General features: G+C 37.9%; 1 protein-coding gene and 1 long non-coding RNA gene across 2 annotated transcripts in view; one reads left to right on the top strand and one right to left on the bottom strand.

Moving 5' to 3' along the window:
- The window catches only part of LOC136560350 (uncharacterized), a 160,254-nt gene extending 148,636 nt beyond the window's left edge, over positions 1-11,618 (top strand). Inside the window, exons 8-13 of the long non-coding RNA XR_010784126.1 lie at positions 1,215-1,303; positions 2,071-2,269; positions 3,886-3,948; positions 4,621-4,683; positions 6,526-6,623; positions 9,665-11,618. This is a non-coding gene — a long non-coding RNA (uncharacterized lncRNA). The remainder of the gene's footprint in view (positions 1-1,214; positions 1,304-2,070; positions 2,270-3,885; positions 3,949-4,620; positions 4,684-6,525; positions 6,624-9,664) is intronic.
- Positions 1-17,319, bottom strand: part of COL11A1 (collagen type XI alpha 1 chain) — a 125,112-nt gene that overhangs the window by 3,350 nt on the left and 104,443 nt on the right. The window contains exons 50-66 of the mRNA XM_066556125.1: positions 15,128-15,181; positions 14,558-14,665; positions 14,315-14,368; positions 13,977-14,030; positions 13,408-13,461; positions 8,276-8,329; positions 7,798-7,905; positions 7,663-7,716; positions 6,577-6,630; positions 5,618-5,725; positions 4,952-5,005; positions 4,827-4,862; positions 4,664-4,717; positions 3,599-3,848; positions 1,839-1,951; positions 979-1,047; positions 79-312 (exon numbers count right to left, since the gene is read on the bottom strand). Of these exons, the coding sequence (XP_066412222.1) occupies positions 79-312; positions 979-1,047; positions 1,839-1,951; positions 3,599-3,848; positions 4,664-4,717; positions 4,827-4,862; positions 4,952-5,005; positions 5,618-5,725; positions 6,577-6,630; positions 7,663-7,716; positions 7,798-7,905; positions 8,276-8,329; positions 13,408-13,461; positions 13,977-14,030; positions 14,315-14,368; positions 14,558-14,665; positions 15,128-15,181 (1,512 nt within the window). The remainder of the gene's footprint in view (positions 1-78; positions 313-978; positions 1,048-1,838; positions 1,952-3,598; positions 3,849-4,663; positions 4,718-4,826; positions 4,863-4,951; positions 5,006-5,617; positions 5,726-6,576; positions 6,631-7,662; positions 7,717-7,797; positions 7,906-8,275; positions 8,330-13,407; positions 13,462-13,976; positions 14,031-14,314; positions 14,369-14,557; positions 14,666-15,127; positions 15,182-17,319) is intronic.

The raw sequence follows: 17,319 nt of genomic DNA on the forward strand, positions 1-17,319 counted from the left end.
TGTGAAAAAATAGATTTGTTTGATTTCCACTTTAAATGACAGGTGGGTTTTGTAAAGACTCTTTGAAGCTCTACTTACTGCACAGCCATCATGGAGAGCTTTGATGTAAGGATTGTTGTCATAAGACATTTCTTCATCATTGGATCCTAAGAACCTTAGTGCTTTGTCATAGCTGTCAGAGGGTGCATCGTGCCAGGCTACAGACTGGTGACAGTTGTAAGTGAAATTTTGTCTGGCAGAGGCACTCAGTAGTTTAAGGAATGTCATTTGGACCATATTAATGGAATTGCCTTCAACATCCAAATAGGAAAGCTGGAAAATATAAAAAATTAGATGAATATTTATCTGTTTTCTTTGGTACAATGCAAACCAAAATTATTGTTGACAAAAGAGAATCATATAACTGCCCTTAATAAAAATATCAACCAACACATAACATTTTATGAAGTTTTAAAGGTCGATACAGCTATGACTCAGTAAATAGATTTTCATAATGTAGCAGTATATTTAGGATGAAGAATTACATATATGAGCTTTGTTCTACTGGGAAAAGAGAGAATTATTCCTGCCTTATAGTGTAAAGCAGCAGAATCTGTTTGGTAATCTGTTTTTAGTTAATCATAAAGTTAGTCAGCCTGCAGCCTCACCTCTGCATACCCAGAATATTTCCAGTAACCTAGACTGGGGTGGGGGAATCTGTGCTCCAGCTGCTTTCCCAAGGTTTGGTGGTGAGGTGTGTCTGACATTGGCCAGATCCTCACCAGCAGCTGTGCAGGTGACCTTTGGGATCTGTGGGACAGTACAGACCAGGCTTCTGCTCTCCAGAGGCAAGAGACCACATAGCTGCTGTGATTTTTAGGGCAAAAGGGCTGGGGGTCTTTTCATTATGTAAATATTTGTAAAATTCCCTGTGATCTGCTGATGGCTGAAAAGTTGGACCTGATTTGTGAATACAGTTGCATTGCAGTGACAACTTACAAGTTTTCCTCGCTTAAATTCACTAAACCAAGATCCTGGGGTCTCCTTTGGCCACGATGAAATTCTAACCTGTGAGGTCAAACAGCAGAGACAGAAGTATTTGAAACATATGTTGACAGATGTGAAGGTTTTACATTACTTGGGACAAATACCACACCAGATAATACAGAATGTATTATAAAGTGGCTCAAATCTCAGCCACTTTAAAGGTCTGAAATGGAATGTTTTTCTTGTAGAGAATGCCTTCAAATTAGTGACTTCAAATGGAATCCAAGAGAGAGTTAATTCTATTTGAGGGAGATGGTTGTAATCTGTTAAGAGCCAGGTAAGCTCATGGTATAAATTGTTGCTGTGAAGTATTTAAATGAGTTTTCACCAGTGTTGATGCTAATGAATTCCTGTAATTTAGGCAAGATTTCAGAAAGCCTTCCTCTATACCATATGCCTCAGCAGATGTAATCTATAACAGAGAGTAAGAACACTGTTAATACAGTCTTTTACATCTACTTTGCATAGGAATACATGAATAGATATGAATGAACCCACAAGAGAAACACAGGAATGTTTAGCTTTTAGGTGACAAATACTAGATCATCTGCTGTAAGTGGCTGCTCAGCTGTGTTGCATTCTGAAATGTACTGACATGTTAGCAAGCAGGTGCACAGATTCCCTATCTGAAGTTGAAAATGGTATTTGTTAACTCTATGTACCATTTTACTGCTCCATTCAGATATATGTAAATGTAATCAGAAAGACAGATACATGAAAATGTGGCAATATAATTATCCTGTTTAGTTCAACATTGTAACAGCATAATAGTAACTGTCAACAGCCAACTGAAAACACAGATTGGTACTTACTCCTTCAGATTTCTTATCTGGGTAGATGCAAGTTTCCCCACCTGCTGTGAAATTGCAGTATACTTTGAAGGAGTCTCCAGAACAGCCCTGGTTAGGATCAATCCAATATTCCCCTAAGACAAATGAGAAAATATTTGCCTTATACAGTAGAAATGGTATTCGGAAGAGCCAGGTTTTACTGCTACCTAATGGTCCTCCAAAGTAGGAAATTTATTTTATCTGAATGTTTTAGGTCAGGGAGCAAAATCTGGAATGCATCCCTATCTGCAAACAGAGGTGTCTGCATGGGGCTTGCTGGGGCTGTAGCTGGCACAAGCACCTGAAGCTTCCACTGAGATGGATCCACCTCAAGCAAAGACCTTTCCCTCCTGGCTTATGAAGCTGCAACACCAGTGAAGGCTGGGCATGAAAAGAACTGCAGCCCATCCAAGGTACATTCAAAGTCAGTGCTTTTTAAAATCTGATATTCCAATTAGAATGATGATTTCTGTGATGAGGGTTCTTGTCTTCAGGTGTTTCACAAGCAGGGCAGCAAGCGACTTTCTGACAACTACAGTTCTAATCCAGTTTCAAACAAATAGTGAAGGTTTCAAAGAGAAATGACTAATCCTTTCACCAGTTCTGTCTTCTGAATATAGGGCATAGACAAAGTATTTGTGGGGTTTAACAATTCTGTTGATTTAGGCTGTATATTGAAAACAGTCCTTCCTTTCTGTAAGTCTTATCCCTGAAGAATTCTGAATTTTAATGAACACATTTGCTTTTATTTTAACCAAAATAAGATTACTTTTATATGAAGACAGCTCTAAAGAAGAAGCAAATACTGGTAAATGCAGAGTGTAAAAACTATTCCTTATTATGGAGGGCACTGAATTGTAAAATATGTACTTTTCATATAGCACATACACGGCTTAACTACTCCTCAAGGCAGCCATCTGTTCTTATCTATCTAGAGTGAAAGCAATAAAATATTATTAAACTGTCAAAATCTATTTTTCTTCCCATTTAAAAGCAGAAAAATATTGCTTTGAACTGGGAAAAATATGCATTGCAATTGAAAAAATTATGAAAGGATGAAAATTTAGTGAAGGCTGGCTTTCATTTAAACATTTTCAGAGGGGTAAAATTATTTAGAAGAAAAAAGAGAAAACAACAAAGAATAATGAATTCAAGATAGTTCTTAGGAACACTGAGTATCTTCATATTTCTATGCATTTTATTACACTACTACTTGGTGGCATTAAACAGTATCAAAGAAACTTCCATGCCTCTTTGCTGGCTGATCTAGAAAAAACAGTACTGATGCAGTAGAGAAAATTATTGCTTCCAGGGCTAAAAGACTAGTAAACTTTTTGAGAATCATTATTGAGCATAAATCTCATATAATACCAATGCTGAAATATCGTTATACTACACCCACTACAAATATTGTTATCCTACACTCTTTCATCACACTCCTGTTTTGATCATCCTGGAAATGCAAGGCCCGCCTTTCAAGACAACAACTGCTTTTTATTTATCACTTTAATAGGTTTTAACTCAAAAACCAGATCAGGTTATGTATTTAAAGAGTTTTGACTCTTACCAAGAGAACATGTCTTACACTTTTAAACTTGTATACCTGTAAAAATGGATTCATTGAGACTGTGTGTGTTGAGCAGCTGTATGAGCCATGTCTCAGTACTGGGTGAGTGGTGCCCAAGAGCCCTGGCAGAGCCAGGCTCAGCCCCGTGTGCCCGTGCTGTGCAGTATGAACTCACCGTCTGGGAAGTCGGGGTGGCAGAGCTGCAGATCTTTGCAGGTCCGGGCTGGGTTATTCTGAGTGCCCATGGGAAACTTCATGTGCTCAATGTCTTGCTTCAGGGAATTCAGGGAGCCAAAGATCTCCTCCATGCCATCAGTATAATCCAGAATATTATCACCAGCATCAGATAACATATAGTCAGGAGATCTTCTTGTCTTCTTGGCTGACTGGATTGGCAGTGGCTGGATTACCTCACCTGGAGGGCCCTAAGTGGAAAACATATCTAATTATATCTTCTGTTAGTTTTTCAGCAGAGAAGGACCACAGAATGAGGCTTGGAGATGCTTTGAATAGGATTTCTTCAAGGTATTTATTTCTTTATTTCACCTTTTTTTCTTTTAGATTCATACCTATGTGCTTTGATTTACTTGAAGAAGAAACCAAAAAAGATTGTAAAAGGCCAAACCATTGTTGTGCTCTAAATCTTCTCACTACACTGATTTTGGGGATGAGTGTGTTGCCCTCACACAAGTGACACACAGAACTCACAGTTGCCTCTGTATCCCTGTTAATTCCCTCAAGCACAGACATATTCTATGAAAATTGAAAACTCCGGATATTTCCTATGATAAAAGTGGAAAATTCCACTTGGGGTCTAGGAAACAGTATTTAATTTCAAGAAATTGAAGAACTTCACTCAGGTTTGGACTCTTCATTTTAGTTTGTTATGATATTAAAAATAAATATGGAAACAGAAGAGTATAAGCAGGGGAAACCAGTAAAATTTTGTTTTCTGTGCTTCAATATAACACATTAAATAATTATTGCATGAGGGGCTTCTTTGTTTGGGTTGGTTATAGAGGTTTTTTGGGGTGTTCTTTTTGTTTATTTTATTTATTTGTTTTAAGTTTCTTCTGGCTTTTTCAGTGCAGATACGTATTTCTGTGCCTGGGGATCTGTGTTTTCTGAAAAATGAATTTTCAAACCATCATTCATATTTTAGTTCCCAAACATTGTTTTCTACCCTTGTCAAAACAGGTTCATCATGTCAGGGTAATGCAAGATAAGAATTCTTACTTACTGGAGGACCAGGTGGACCAGGTAAGCCACTGTCACCCTTCTGACCAGCAGGACCCTACAGAGCAATGAAAGGAGTGCAGTGTTGACCATGCTGCACAACGTTTAAAAATAACACACACAAAAGCTAAGCAAAAGAGGAGAAAGTGTAGAGGAGAGTTACTCACACTGGATCCTTTGGAACCTTTGGGACCCTGGGGACCCTATGGGCAAGAACATGTAACTCTGGTTAGAGTGTACTGCACACAGCTTGGGGGTGGGTAGAACAGGAGGGCTGGATGAAATTACTTACAGGTAATCCAGGAGGACCAGGGGGTCCAAGGGGACCAGCAGGACCAGAAATTCCCTAAAAAGGAGTAAGAGAATAAGCATAGAACTAAAGTATCCTACATACTGGACTGTGTTAAAAAATTGTATCTATAAAAAAAGTAGTTCCATGAAGTGTCCAGCTGTGGTGAGTTTTGAGTTAGGCCATTTGCTAGAGGCCAAAATAGTTGGCAAGTTTAAAATATTAGATCTGACAATGTGAGTTGCTTGTAGTTGTTCTTACACTGACTGCAGTGGATTTTCAGAGTTGTGTTCCTCTTCAGATTGGCTTGGAAACCTCACATTTTACATAGTGCCCTAAAAACATGGCTTAGTAACTAGAAGAGAGGGAGCTGCTTTGGGTAATGCAACCAGAAAATGTGATGAGATTGCTGCTGCTACTTTTATCTTGTTGCTAACTTGTTCTGTGTGCATGTTGGGGTCTATGTGTTTCCTTCATTTTCCAAAAACACTCTATAACCTCGTTTTAAGATGTTTAATATTGCTGTGTTTGTACAATGCCTAAGAAAGTTTTAACCTCTTGCAGGAGACTCTGGGTGTTAAGTGTTTAGAACAACTTTCAGAAGGAAGCCTGGAATAAGACACTCCTTCTTACATGGCACTTGAAAGAACACAAATATGTTGTACTCACTGCATCACCCTTGGCTCCAGGAGATCCCTGTGGGCCAGGAAGCCCCCGATCACCCTTTTCACCCTGTTCTCCTGGAGGTCCAATCAGGCCAATCAAACCAGGATGTCCCTGAACAAGATTTAAGAAAACATAATTAACATACATTAAAGTAAATGTGTTTTGCAAAAACATAAATTAGACCTTTCTCGTGTTACCACTGTTGCTTGTCAACAATCAACCTGAAAACAAATTATTCTAAAAGTGTATTTATTGTTGTTAGATGGTCTTTCCAACTTTCAGATTATTTGCAAGTTGTGACTTCTTATTCAGTGAAAGAGCTAAGTGCAGTCTTTACTGAAACCAGCAGAGAAATCACAGTACCCTGGGTACAAATTTCATACCAGTTTCCACAGGTAGCTGCTATCAGCATCTCACAGAGTTCCACATGTGATATGGCTGCATAAACAGCTGATCCAAGCAGATAAACAGAACCTGCAGTTCACAAGGCACAGTCATGTTCATGCCTCTTTCTCTACAGGTTTTTCTCTGATACCAAAGCAATCAATGTATTGTTGGGACTCCATAGGAAAATGCTATCTCAGATGTCTCAATCCACTATTTCAAAAGAAAGTATTATAGCTGTTTAATATTTATATTTTTTTCTTTTAAAATAAAAATTGCCAATACTCATAATTTCTACTTGCTTTGTTCTTGTAAACCTGACAGTTCTCTTTACATCAATATCTTTGGGATTCTCATTGCAGGTCTATAGAATACTACACAGGCAGTAATCCTTTTCTTTCTAGGTGTTTCCAGGATATGGCTTAAAACTTCTTGATTACTCTTAGGGCTGTGGAAGCTGTTTGATAGCATGGTACAATGCCTTGCTGATAAAAACTCTGCTGCTTCTCCCCGCTAATTTTATACAGGTTTTAGACTGGGCTGAAGTTACGAAGACACAACTAATTAGCAAAGCATACCTTCTCTCCTTTGGAACCTGGGTCTCCTTTCAGTCCAGGCAAGCCAGGTGGGCCCTTTATAAATCAAGGGAAGTCATGTTAAAGTAAGTTTTAACATCCTGCTCAAATCATGTTTTCTTGAAATGTTATTGAAGGCAGTTCAAATCAAAGTACACATTCAGTGGTTGATGGTTGTGATTGATGACATGATTTAGAGCCCAAGATGAAATGTATGTTTAAAAAATCATAATGATGCTACAGTGGTATTTAAATTACTTTATAATTAGAAATTATAAAAGGTTGTATGAGTAGAAATCTATGGAACAGAGGGTCAACTAAATTCTTGATTTGAGAAGTCCTTAGATTTTATAAGAATGGCAATGCTGGTTTTGTGTAATTTGTACATAATGAGGTGAAAAATGCAGGCCATGCAGTGTCTGTGCAAAAGACATGAATTTTTCAGAGGCTGTTAATCTCACACTGCACATGTGTCCATGAGGTGTAGAGCTGCTACACTAAGTCTGTGTCTCCTCACCACTGCTCTCCTGGTGGCAGTGGACAACTTCTGCTATGGATAGAAGTGATAAGAGACCTTTTCCACCTGGCACATATTCAAAAATGCCATAACATTTCATGTACAAAATATTATTCAGTGCTTATGCTTTCCATCTCCACTTCAGGATATCACTAGATGCAAAAGCCTAGGCAAATACATAATTCATGAATGAAATGTGAAATTTTTAAGCTTTTGGAATGCAGAATTAGACTTTTCACCTGCAGTGTGTTGTGCTCTACTGCAAATCAGGCTTCACACTCTCCTGATAGCAATCTTTTGCGGAGGATGGGAGGGGAAGGAGGGAAATCTAACCTGAGAAATTTTTACATATCAACTTTACTTTCTTAAAATCCAAAATTAAGTTGCAGCAATGCATTGAAAAGTTCTTGTTGAGCTGACAGGAAGTCTGTGCAATTGGAAGTATATAGTTCATTAATATACTCAGCTTCAAATTTTAACAGAATATTTAAGCTCTCAAATGTTAGAAGAGGGATCTTTCAGTGATGTTTTTGGAGGCTTCTGTGAGTGACATGTGGGAAAAGGATGCTCACCAGAGGTCCAGGAGGGCCATCCTGACCTGGTGCTCCAGGCATACCTTGTTCTCCCTAGAAAAAACAAAAAGCTGGCTTTACCAGAGTATATAGAGGAAATGCAACATTTAAGATTTCAGGTGCTCCATGACTTACCACAGGGCCAGGAATGCCCCGGAGACCCTCTGGGCCAGGTTTCCCTGCAGGTCCCTGTGGGCCAACTGGCCCTGTTTTTCCAGGAGCTCCTTCTGCACCAGGTTCACCCTGGAAAGAACAGACCAGGTCAGAGAGGGGCTGAGTTTGGCACTGAAGGGATGTACAAGAGGAAAAGTGCTTTTAGAAGCCACAGTTCTGCACAGGATGATTTCCTGAGTGAAATGTTTCTGGCTTCACAGAGAGGTCTGGTGCCAGCAGAGCAGGCTCTCCTTGCTTGTTGCAGGTGAGCTGTGCTGGGCCTGCACTGCTGGGTCCTCTCCATTACATATTGCTACTAATTCTGGGTCTGAATTTGGATTTTACAGACTGCCTGTTATTACTTTGAAAAGTTCCACGCTCAGTGCATCATAAGCAATTGACTTTTAAATTATAAATAGTTTATATTTCTATGCTTCAAAAAAAATCTTCAGCGTATTACCTTTGCACCTTTTTCGCCTTGTCTGCCTTCAGCACCTGTTGCTCCAGGAGGTCCCTGTAAAATACGGACACTGAGATCATAATCTCAGGTTTTTTCAAATATAACCAGTGAAAAAAATTCTGAAAGTGCAATTCCCACCATATTAATAAGTAGTAAATGCTTACAAAATAACATTAAATTTCTTTTTTTGACATTTTATTCACAGGCTAAAAAATACCAAACAGCTCTTATTCCCCTATAAAATTTTCCAGTTTTTTAGAATATCTAAAAGATGATGCAGTTTAATTTGTTTGGGAATATAAAAAAGAAAATCCAAACCAAAAAAAAACCCCAAACCCCCCCAAAAAAACCCCCAAAAACAAACAAAACCCCCAAAAAAACAGTATACAAAAGAAAAAAGGCAATACTAATTTATATGTACAACAACAATTAATTTTAAACTTGATGTGCATTGAATTCTATCTATTCACTGTAGTTTATCCACTGATTCCAAAAAGGCCTCTCTTTCTGCAGTGCACAGTGTGGCAAATACTTCTTTATTCTCTAAGTCAGGGATGGGCTCAGTAAGGGGCCTGATTACACTTGGACAGCCAAAAATTGACATATTATCCAGTAAATATGAAAGTGAAAAATAAAAAGACATTTTTCTCCTCCAGAACATCAAGGGCCGAATTTTAGGTCAGGTAATTAATATTCATAGCTTCAGTTATGAACGGGAGCAGTGTCTAGAATTTAATACAGTCTTCTGAAAATGGTTCTCTTATATGCTTAGTTTAGAAAAGATACACTCAAGATAATGGACCAACTGTTCTCCTACAAGGTTAATTTTTAGCCTGGGAAATGTCCTTATTACAAGTAGCTATTTCTTGCCAACCACTGAGCAGCTTAAAGGAACATGAAAGAAAAGTGACTATGCTCAAATGCTGTGATTTTGTGAATCTGTATAAGACTCATCTGTTCATTAATGTAACAAGCAGATTTTTATGTAAAAAAATGTTCAGAAGATCAGCAACTAGAAAAATGCAATCACTTCCATTTATTTACTGCTTCTGACTTCTTAACTTATAGAAAAACAGTTCAGGCTCCTTAAAGGTAAAGCACCAGAACACAAATTAAATTTTACTGGTAAGAACTGTACTTCCAGTTAAGCATCTGCCTGTTTGCTTTGTGGGCTCAGGGCTTTGGATCAGTGTTTGACCTAAAGCCATCTTTTATACTAGAGCTGAACTTAGCCCAAACCTTTTATTGTCTGATATATTTACTACCCACTGCTACCTTGGCACATACCTTGAGCAACTCCACTGGTTTTAATTCCTGGAAATTTATATTCATTTTATAGCTATTTACATAGAAGTATATTAAGATCATTCATTTGCTTCTGAAATTAAGCTTTCTCCAGGGTGACACTGAACATCTGCAGCACTGCATGAACCTTTTGGCCAGCAGAGATAGTTCAGACTACATCAAAGATAACGCCAAATGAATTGAATTAACCACAAGAGGACTTTGACCATTTGTTGTGGGTATCAGCAGCTTTTTTCTTTGCTATTTTTAAGAGCTGTAAGGGGTAAAGGACTTAGTTTTATTTCTTCAAAATACAGAGAAGCTTAAAGGCCCTGGGCCAAATGCTGACTCTTTAAAACAGGAAGAATATTTTAAATCCCTGCTGTTCCAATAATAATTAATGATGTCTGATGTATGTAACCCTTTGTGTAGGTTATAATTTGTTGGGTGGATCACGGTTTGCAGCAATAATAAGAAAGATCAACAGGTACATAAATAAGTTCAGAAGCATTTTAGATACATGACTTTTTTCTTACATGAATTAGTTTACATGCCCATTTTCTTTACTTGCTTGAAGTTCCCACATGGATTCTAACCCACCCTATCTAAGAGACTGAAAAGGGTTGAATGGGGCAGTCTGTACTTGAGAAATATGGACTCTGAATAATAGAAAAGAAGCTGCAGCATGAATTAATTAGCAGGGCTAGGCCCACTGTGATGGCTAAAGTACAAGTACAGTGCCTGCCATTAGCAGCAGTGCCCAGGCTGCCCCGGGCACGGAGCTGCTGCCGGAGCTGCCCCCGGGCTGCTGCAGACACAGAGCGCTCCTTGCCGTTCTCCCACCTCCCACCGCACTGGAGCGCGGCTGGGGAACTGTCACCGCAGAAAGGACCTCTGTAACAGCACTGCACATTAATGCACCGTTCTCCCCCTCATCACCCCAGCTGCCATGCTGGCTCTCACCAACACTGCACTGTCATTTTGGACATGCTGCCTGAAGTGTTTTACCAACCAAGAAGACAAAAGAAATCATGCAGAAACAAACTCGTTCTCAACTTTTGTTACATGAACCTATTGAATATTTTTCTCTGTTCTTCCATATTTCATTAGAATAATTTCAGTTGTTGTTTATAGCTGTCATCTGGCTTAAAACATGATTTCCAACACAGAAAAACCATTACCACATTTCATTAGCCTATTGTGATAGGAACCTAGCATATTGTTAGGTATTCTGTGCATTTGAAATCAAGAGAGAAATTAGTTTTTAAGTGGTGAGTACACCCTGCTGAGGCAGAATCATGCTGTAGCCAAAATGGAAAAAAAAAATCTCCTTCATAGAAACACTTTATTTTTTCCTAAGTTATTCAACATTGTATTTAAAGGCAGCAAACCAAATAAACTTCTGGTTTGCAAAATTGCTGGCTTTGTTTCAGTATTGACATCTCTTCTTTCAATGGAAAAAAATGTTATGGCTTCCAGTTGAGAACAAAAATATATCTTACCCTTGTGCTTTAAATTCTAATACTTGATTGGTATATGGAGTTTTATGAGTATGTGGACATCTGATTGTCACTGCCCAGGAAAGCAGCCCAGCAGCAGATCCCTAAGCTCAAGTGCCTGGCACACTGAAGGGCTGGGAACACAGGCAAGGAGTGCTGTCTACGCTGATCTGTATTGACTGCATATTGATCTGAAGGACAAATACTCTCTGAAGGTGCCTTTTCCTCATGCTGCTTTTAACATTTGTCAGATAGAAATCAATGAATTCAAACTAGAAGTGTTACCCAGTACTTTATGGAAAACCAAAACGAAGACCCAAAAGTAAGAGAAAGGGATTAAGTTTCAGAATAATCATAAAAACAACATAACTGTGGAGGGGTTCAGACTGTATTTCTAGTTCTAGATAAGCAGCCACAATTAATACTATTACTTGCAGCTAAATTATTGATGTATAAAGCCTTCTGAGCATGTATTTTCCTGATCTGGTGTGTGCACAGATAATTTAAGTCAGAATATGTAAAATAATAATTGCTATTTAATTAAACTTTAAAAAAAATCACTTCTCAAGACTTTGTCAATTACTATGTTACAGAAGTCACCCTTTGTACATTATGGTTTTGGCTTATAAATTTCTTAGATACAATGGAAAAATTATATATGTCCATGTCTTTCACTAGAATTTGCTTCCCAGGGGGATATGGGGAAAATTTTAAACTCTGTAACTAGAGAGAGACTGCTCAAAACTCTGACAGCTGGTAATAAACATGATTTTAGAAGACTGGGCAGTAAAACTGAGGTCAGGTCAGTTACAAAATGGAATGGAAGAGGGGAATGAAAATATATAACAAAATAAATAAGGAGCCTACTGTTGAGGATTTCAAGAGCCTTAAATTAAAAGTATGGATTCTGAGCTCTGCCAGCTTATTATTTCAGAGACCAAAAACCAAAAAATGGAGTGGAATTTTGCTTTCTAGTAGTGTAACCTGAGCTGCACCTCACAGACAGCAATATTACTACTGAAACTGTGTGTCCTTCTCAATCCACATTAAGACTCTTGATAGGGCTTTTTCTTGAAATTGATTCTACCATACAAGTGATGAAAACTAATGAAAAGCAGTTTTTCCAGGTAAGTATGAATCTTTCAGTCTTTCCCTGTTACTTTCTAGTATAACACTAATATAATACAGATTCCCTACAAGTTTGAAATATTCTGGTGCTCAAGTAATTCAGAATCTGATTCCAAAAATGTTTTCTTCAAAATTCAGAAAGGGACTACATTGCAATATTTAGCCATGCATCATCCCTAAATTGGAAATGTGTCAAACCAGAGGTAACATGGAATCTGTGCTTTGAAATTGTTTTTTTTTTGTCTAGACACAATCAGATAGAATATAGCCCATCTGTGAGGAGTGAGCTATTGCCTTTCTGTATAATAAAGCAGGATGTTTTAATTTGATGTCAAGCAAACATACTAATTGCTAATATTCAGTTGAGCCATATTTCAGTTTTAGAATAAGGTTGCTAACATGACCATAATAATTTAAAATATTATAAATACTTTGCATGTTGGTGGAGCAAATAGATTACTGTATAAAATAAATAAAACTAATTGGGCATGTCATTCCACTCAAGCCCATTAAACCAAGCAATTTAACATATTTTGTTAAATAATTCTCAGCTTACATTTAATAATGCCACTTCTTCTGTTTTTTAAGGTGTAAAAACTGCATCTAATTGCTCTGTGAAGCAGACCTAAGGGTTGATGCATCTACTACAATTCTGTGACTGCAATGTTATTTACTGGGTTTGATTAGGTATATTTGTAAACCCTGTTAACCTTCAAAAGCTTTAGAAATGGAGTAGTTTCATAAATTAAAAAAATGCCTGCCTGTTAATTTTGTATACAGAGAGAATGATATAGTTCTGCACAGTAGCTGCATTAAAATTATTTTATTTCCAAGACTAAAAACACCAAAACAGACAAATTCTTCCTGCTCCCTGATAGCAGACATGTGCCTAAAGATGATGTCTGCTATTACTGTCATACCAACTCACTCCTGTTAGCAGACTGATTCAGTAGACACTGAATTCTTGAGTGAAAAGAAAAAGCACCTTTATGGGTAAGCAATGCATTCTTCCCTATGTAGTTTTTTGTTCTTTTATTCTTATAACCCATGTTAAAGAGCTTTCTCTGCTGTTTCTGTTTTTTCATTTCTCTCATTACATTACTTCAAAGAAATGACAAGTATCAGATGTGAGTGTCCCAGCATGAAACAATTAGCTGAAATTCTCAAGGACACAGTGTCTCAGAAAGAGAAGTGTACAAGAGAAGATGAGATAGTCCTTACTCTTTTCCCAGGAGGACCAGGTGGGCCAGCTTCACCTGAAGGACCTGGTGGACCCTGCAACAGAAAATTAAAATCACAGCAGTAATAAAGGATGAAGTTCTCATCTTTATTAAATGCCATGGACATCTGCCATGTGTTAGCCCCTTTCAATGGATAGAATCTACAGAAACAGAGCTTTGATGCTTAATATGGGTATTGCTCAGGTACTGCTTAAGATCTTGGCTTAATTTTATTAGTTCAGCTAATGAAGATAATTTGGCTGCAGCATTTCTTTCTTATGCTCAGAGCTGCTCTATTTTTAGTGCTCCTCAGTAGCTCCAGCAGAAATCCTTTAATACATCACTACTGGTAAAAGAAATTGAGCTCTTGCTTCCCCCCTGTGTTACTATAATGTGGGCAGTTCTGACTCTTCAAGGAAATTAATAGTTATTTTCAGTATAATACAAAAAGTGTCCACTCTGAAAATATTTTAAGAGTGTGACTGCATAGAAGCCACTGATTTGGCAAAAGATATTTTCTTATCATCAGAGAGATCATGCAGGTGAAATAAAATGAGATAAAAATCTTACAGGTTGACCAGGATCACCATCTTCACCCTTCTCTCCACCAACACCATCCTGACCCTACAGAATTCAAGGAAATAAACAAAATTAAAAATTCAGCTAATTTAAGCCACTACCTTTCATATATAAGAGCATTTTTTTTCTATAGAGCATTTTCCCAAGGTCATTATTTTTCAAAACTTTTATAAGATTTCTTAACATTTTTAATCCTTGAGAAATGCATGAACAGAAAAGCAACGATCTTACAGGCAAGAGTACATGCCCAAACAAGAAAGAAAGAGGGTCAACTAGAATTAAGTACAAACTAAGACTAGGACCTAGAACTGTTTTTAAGGTATACTTACAGCTGGACCAGGTTCCCCAGGGGGACCAGGGTCTCCAGGAAAACCAACTGGGCCCTAGATAGATCAGGAAAAAAAGCAAGGAATGTGTCATCCGTTGCCAAGCAGGTAGCACTCATCAGAAATCTTTTGTGAAGCATATAATGAACGTAGTGCACTTGCAGGAAATGCTATGGTTCTGTATTCACAGATTGTATTCAGCAATGCTTCACAGTGGTTTGGGTTAGAATTATGAAGCTCACTTACTGGGTTACCCTTAGGCCCATCATCACCTGGAGGTCCTTTAGCACCTGGTGGTCCGGCTGCTCCAGGTGGACCAGCTTCACCTTTTTCTCCCCTTTCACCTTTTGGACCCTGTGGAAAACACATGAAGACAAAAATGCCATCTGGAAATGGAATGGCCAAAAAGATCACAATGGCAAACTGATTTTTCAAACAATGGAAATGTATCAATTTCCTCAATAAATGGTGGCATGTGAGTGGGAAATAAGGATCTCTTAGGTCAAGTGCTAAATTCTGCACCCAGATTTCATCAGTGAACTGTTTCCAGAAAGAGAAACATGCAAGCCAAAGTTAATACTTATGAAAGGAAAAATAGGCATTGTTTTGGGAAGTCTCCATCCTCTGTTAGTACAAGATGTGGCTATGATTATATGGAAACAAATGTCATTCCAAAGGTGTAAGTTCTCAGCTGAAAATCCAAAGAAAATGTACACAAGTGCACAAGTGATCTGAGGACATGCTTACCAAAGCTCTGCCAGATACCATAGTTCGCCATAATAAATGTTAATGAAAAGACAACAACCTAGTACTCACAGCTGTTCCAGATTCTCCAGGAGGTCCAGGGTTCCCAGCTTCTCCAGGCTCACCCTATAGATGCGTAAGAATAAATTTATGAGTCATTAGGGAGAATATTTTGATGAATTTACTTCTGTAATTGCATTCTTCCCATGCTTATTTATGTAAACAGCTTATAAGAACAGGTTTTTATTTGGTCTACCTAGAGGGGTTGAGTTATATATGTGGTTTTGCAGAACTGGAGTCTGAAATTTGAGACATAATACATCAAACTAATATGTTCTTGAGCCAGGGAGACTAAACTTCCCTTTGGGCTTTGGGAGATGTTCCCCTTTATTATCCCATATACTGCAAATTTCCTGCTTGTGATTATTGCTATAGCTACTGTTGGAAGAAGAAAGCTATATAAAGGAAAGCCTAATGATGAAATAATAGCATCAGTTAGAAAAACTTTCTCCACAGGCTACAGACGTGTGTGCTGTGTATTTACCAGTGATGGAATTTATTCTGTAAAGCAGATGGCTTTCAGAATCATACCAGTATGAAAAGAAAATCCATGCAAGTCAAAGATTGTGCACTATTAACTGAACATTTAAGATAATTCAGTCTCCTTCTGAGCTAATACACAGTATTATCTCAAGGGCTGCCTTTTCAAGTCTTCATTTTAAAGTTTAGTTATGACCAATTATTTTCTAGCTCAGTAGTCTGATGAATAAACTTTAATAGAAAACTCTTCTGTTAGTAGAATATTTAGTTACTAGCATCACAGAAACATAAATCATGGAAGGATAACAGAATATGCTTTGTGATTGTTATGGAGTGCTTGGATAAGAAATACATACTCTTACCCTAAAGGATTTTTCAATCCAACTGCTAATGGGGGGAAATTTTTCCCCAAAATATATTCTTTTTCCAAGAATTACATCTATGAGCAAGAGTAGTTCAGTGCTGAAAATGTAGTTTTCCCAATCATTTACTGCATTCATAAAATTTGACTAAATTTGTGTACCCTTCCTAACCTGTGTGATCTCCAACCCCTCTTCATTTTACAACAATTCAGTTAGATCATATATGTCTGTCATTTCCACCTGGTCAGTATAAAACTATAAATCATAAAATACGTTTTTAAAACAAAACTTATGGTCTAGATACTGAACCTTTTTTTCAGAGAAGCTCATAGCACCAAGATAACCTCACTGGGACCAGAATTTGGCCCAGTACAAATATTTTATTAGATTAAAGGAAAATATTTCAGTACCTCTCAACTGAATTCCAGACTAGGATAATTAACAGATAACCAATATTTCAGGAGCAATATTAAAATGCCCTTTAAAAAGGGCACTATTAAAGGATGAATGTGCCTTTAGAAACTCTGGTATGTTCTATTAGATATACTAAAATTTGTATGAACTTCAAAAAATAATGATCTCTTTTAGTGTTTACTTTAGTCTTTACTTCTGTGATGTTACATTCATTTTAAAACAAAACAAAACCTGTAGTGGATGCTTCAGGTCAATAAGTGTTAAGAATGTTTTCTAGGAAAATTCATAATCTTCATTTCCTTATTCTCTGCACAGCATTTACTGAGTCTGCAGCCTCATTAGCACTGGGGTTTTGTCCATGCCTACTATCAATCAAGTGAGATTTTTGTAGCAACAGAGAATGAAGTCTGGAATCAGCAAAAATATGTTTTTCGTGTTAGTAGCCATTCTATATCCACAGAGGCCACTATATAGAGCCTTTCCAAAGGTGAGCCCGTGGCAGACAAAATGAAGCAGTGACATGAGAGCACTGACTGTGCCCAGTCTTTGCTGACAAGCACTTGTGCAGTGCAATCCCCTTGGCAGCTTCTCAGAGAGAGAGTTCTTCTGCCTTCCTGCCTAATGATACTCTAATTTATGATGATCCACATTTGATTAATAATACGATTCTTACCCTTCCTGTTGACAAACACATCTTCCTTCCATCCCACAACACTGGGCTGCCTCTGACCTACACTTGGGAGCTCTGGGGGAGCACTGGGGGTGCCTGCTCCAGCACACATGGTGACATTGGCTCTGTGCACTGCAGCTCCCCAGCAAGCAGCAGTGTGGAAAACTGAGAAACTGAAAGGGCTAGAAAATGTCAAAATGTTCCCTTAAAGGGCATTTGTGAAAGATGAGACCAGTTAAAGTTTCATCTCACATTAATATTGCTATATCATTGCTCTA

Source organism: Molothrus aeneus, chromosome 9, assembly GCF_037042795.1.
Source record: "Molothrus aeneus isolate 106 chromosome 9, BPBGC_Maene_1.0, whole genome shotgun sequence".
Classification (NCBI taxonomy): domain Eukaryota; kingdom Metazoa; phylum Chordata; class Aves; order Passeriformes; family Icteridae; genus Molothrus; species Molothrus aeneus.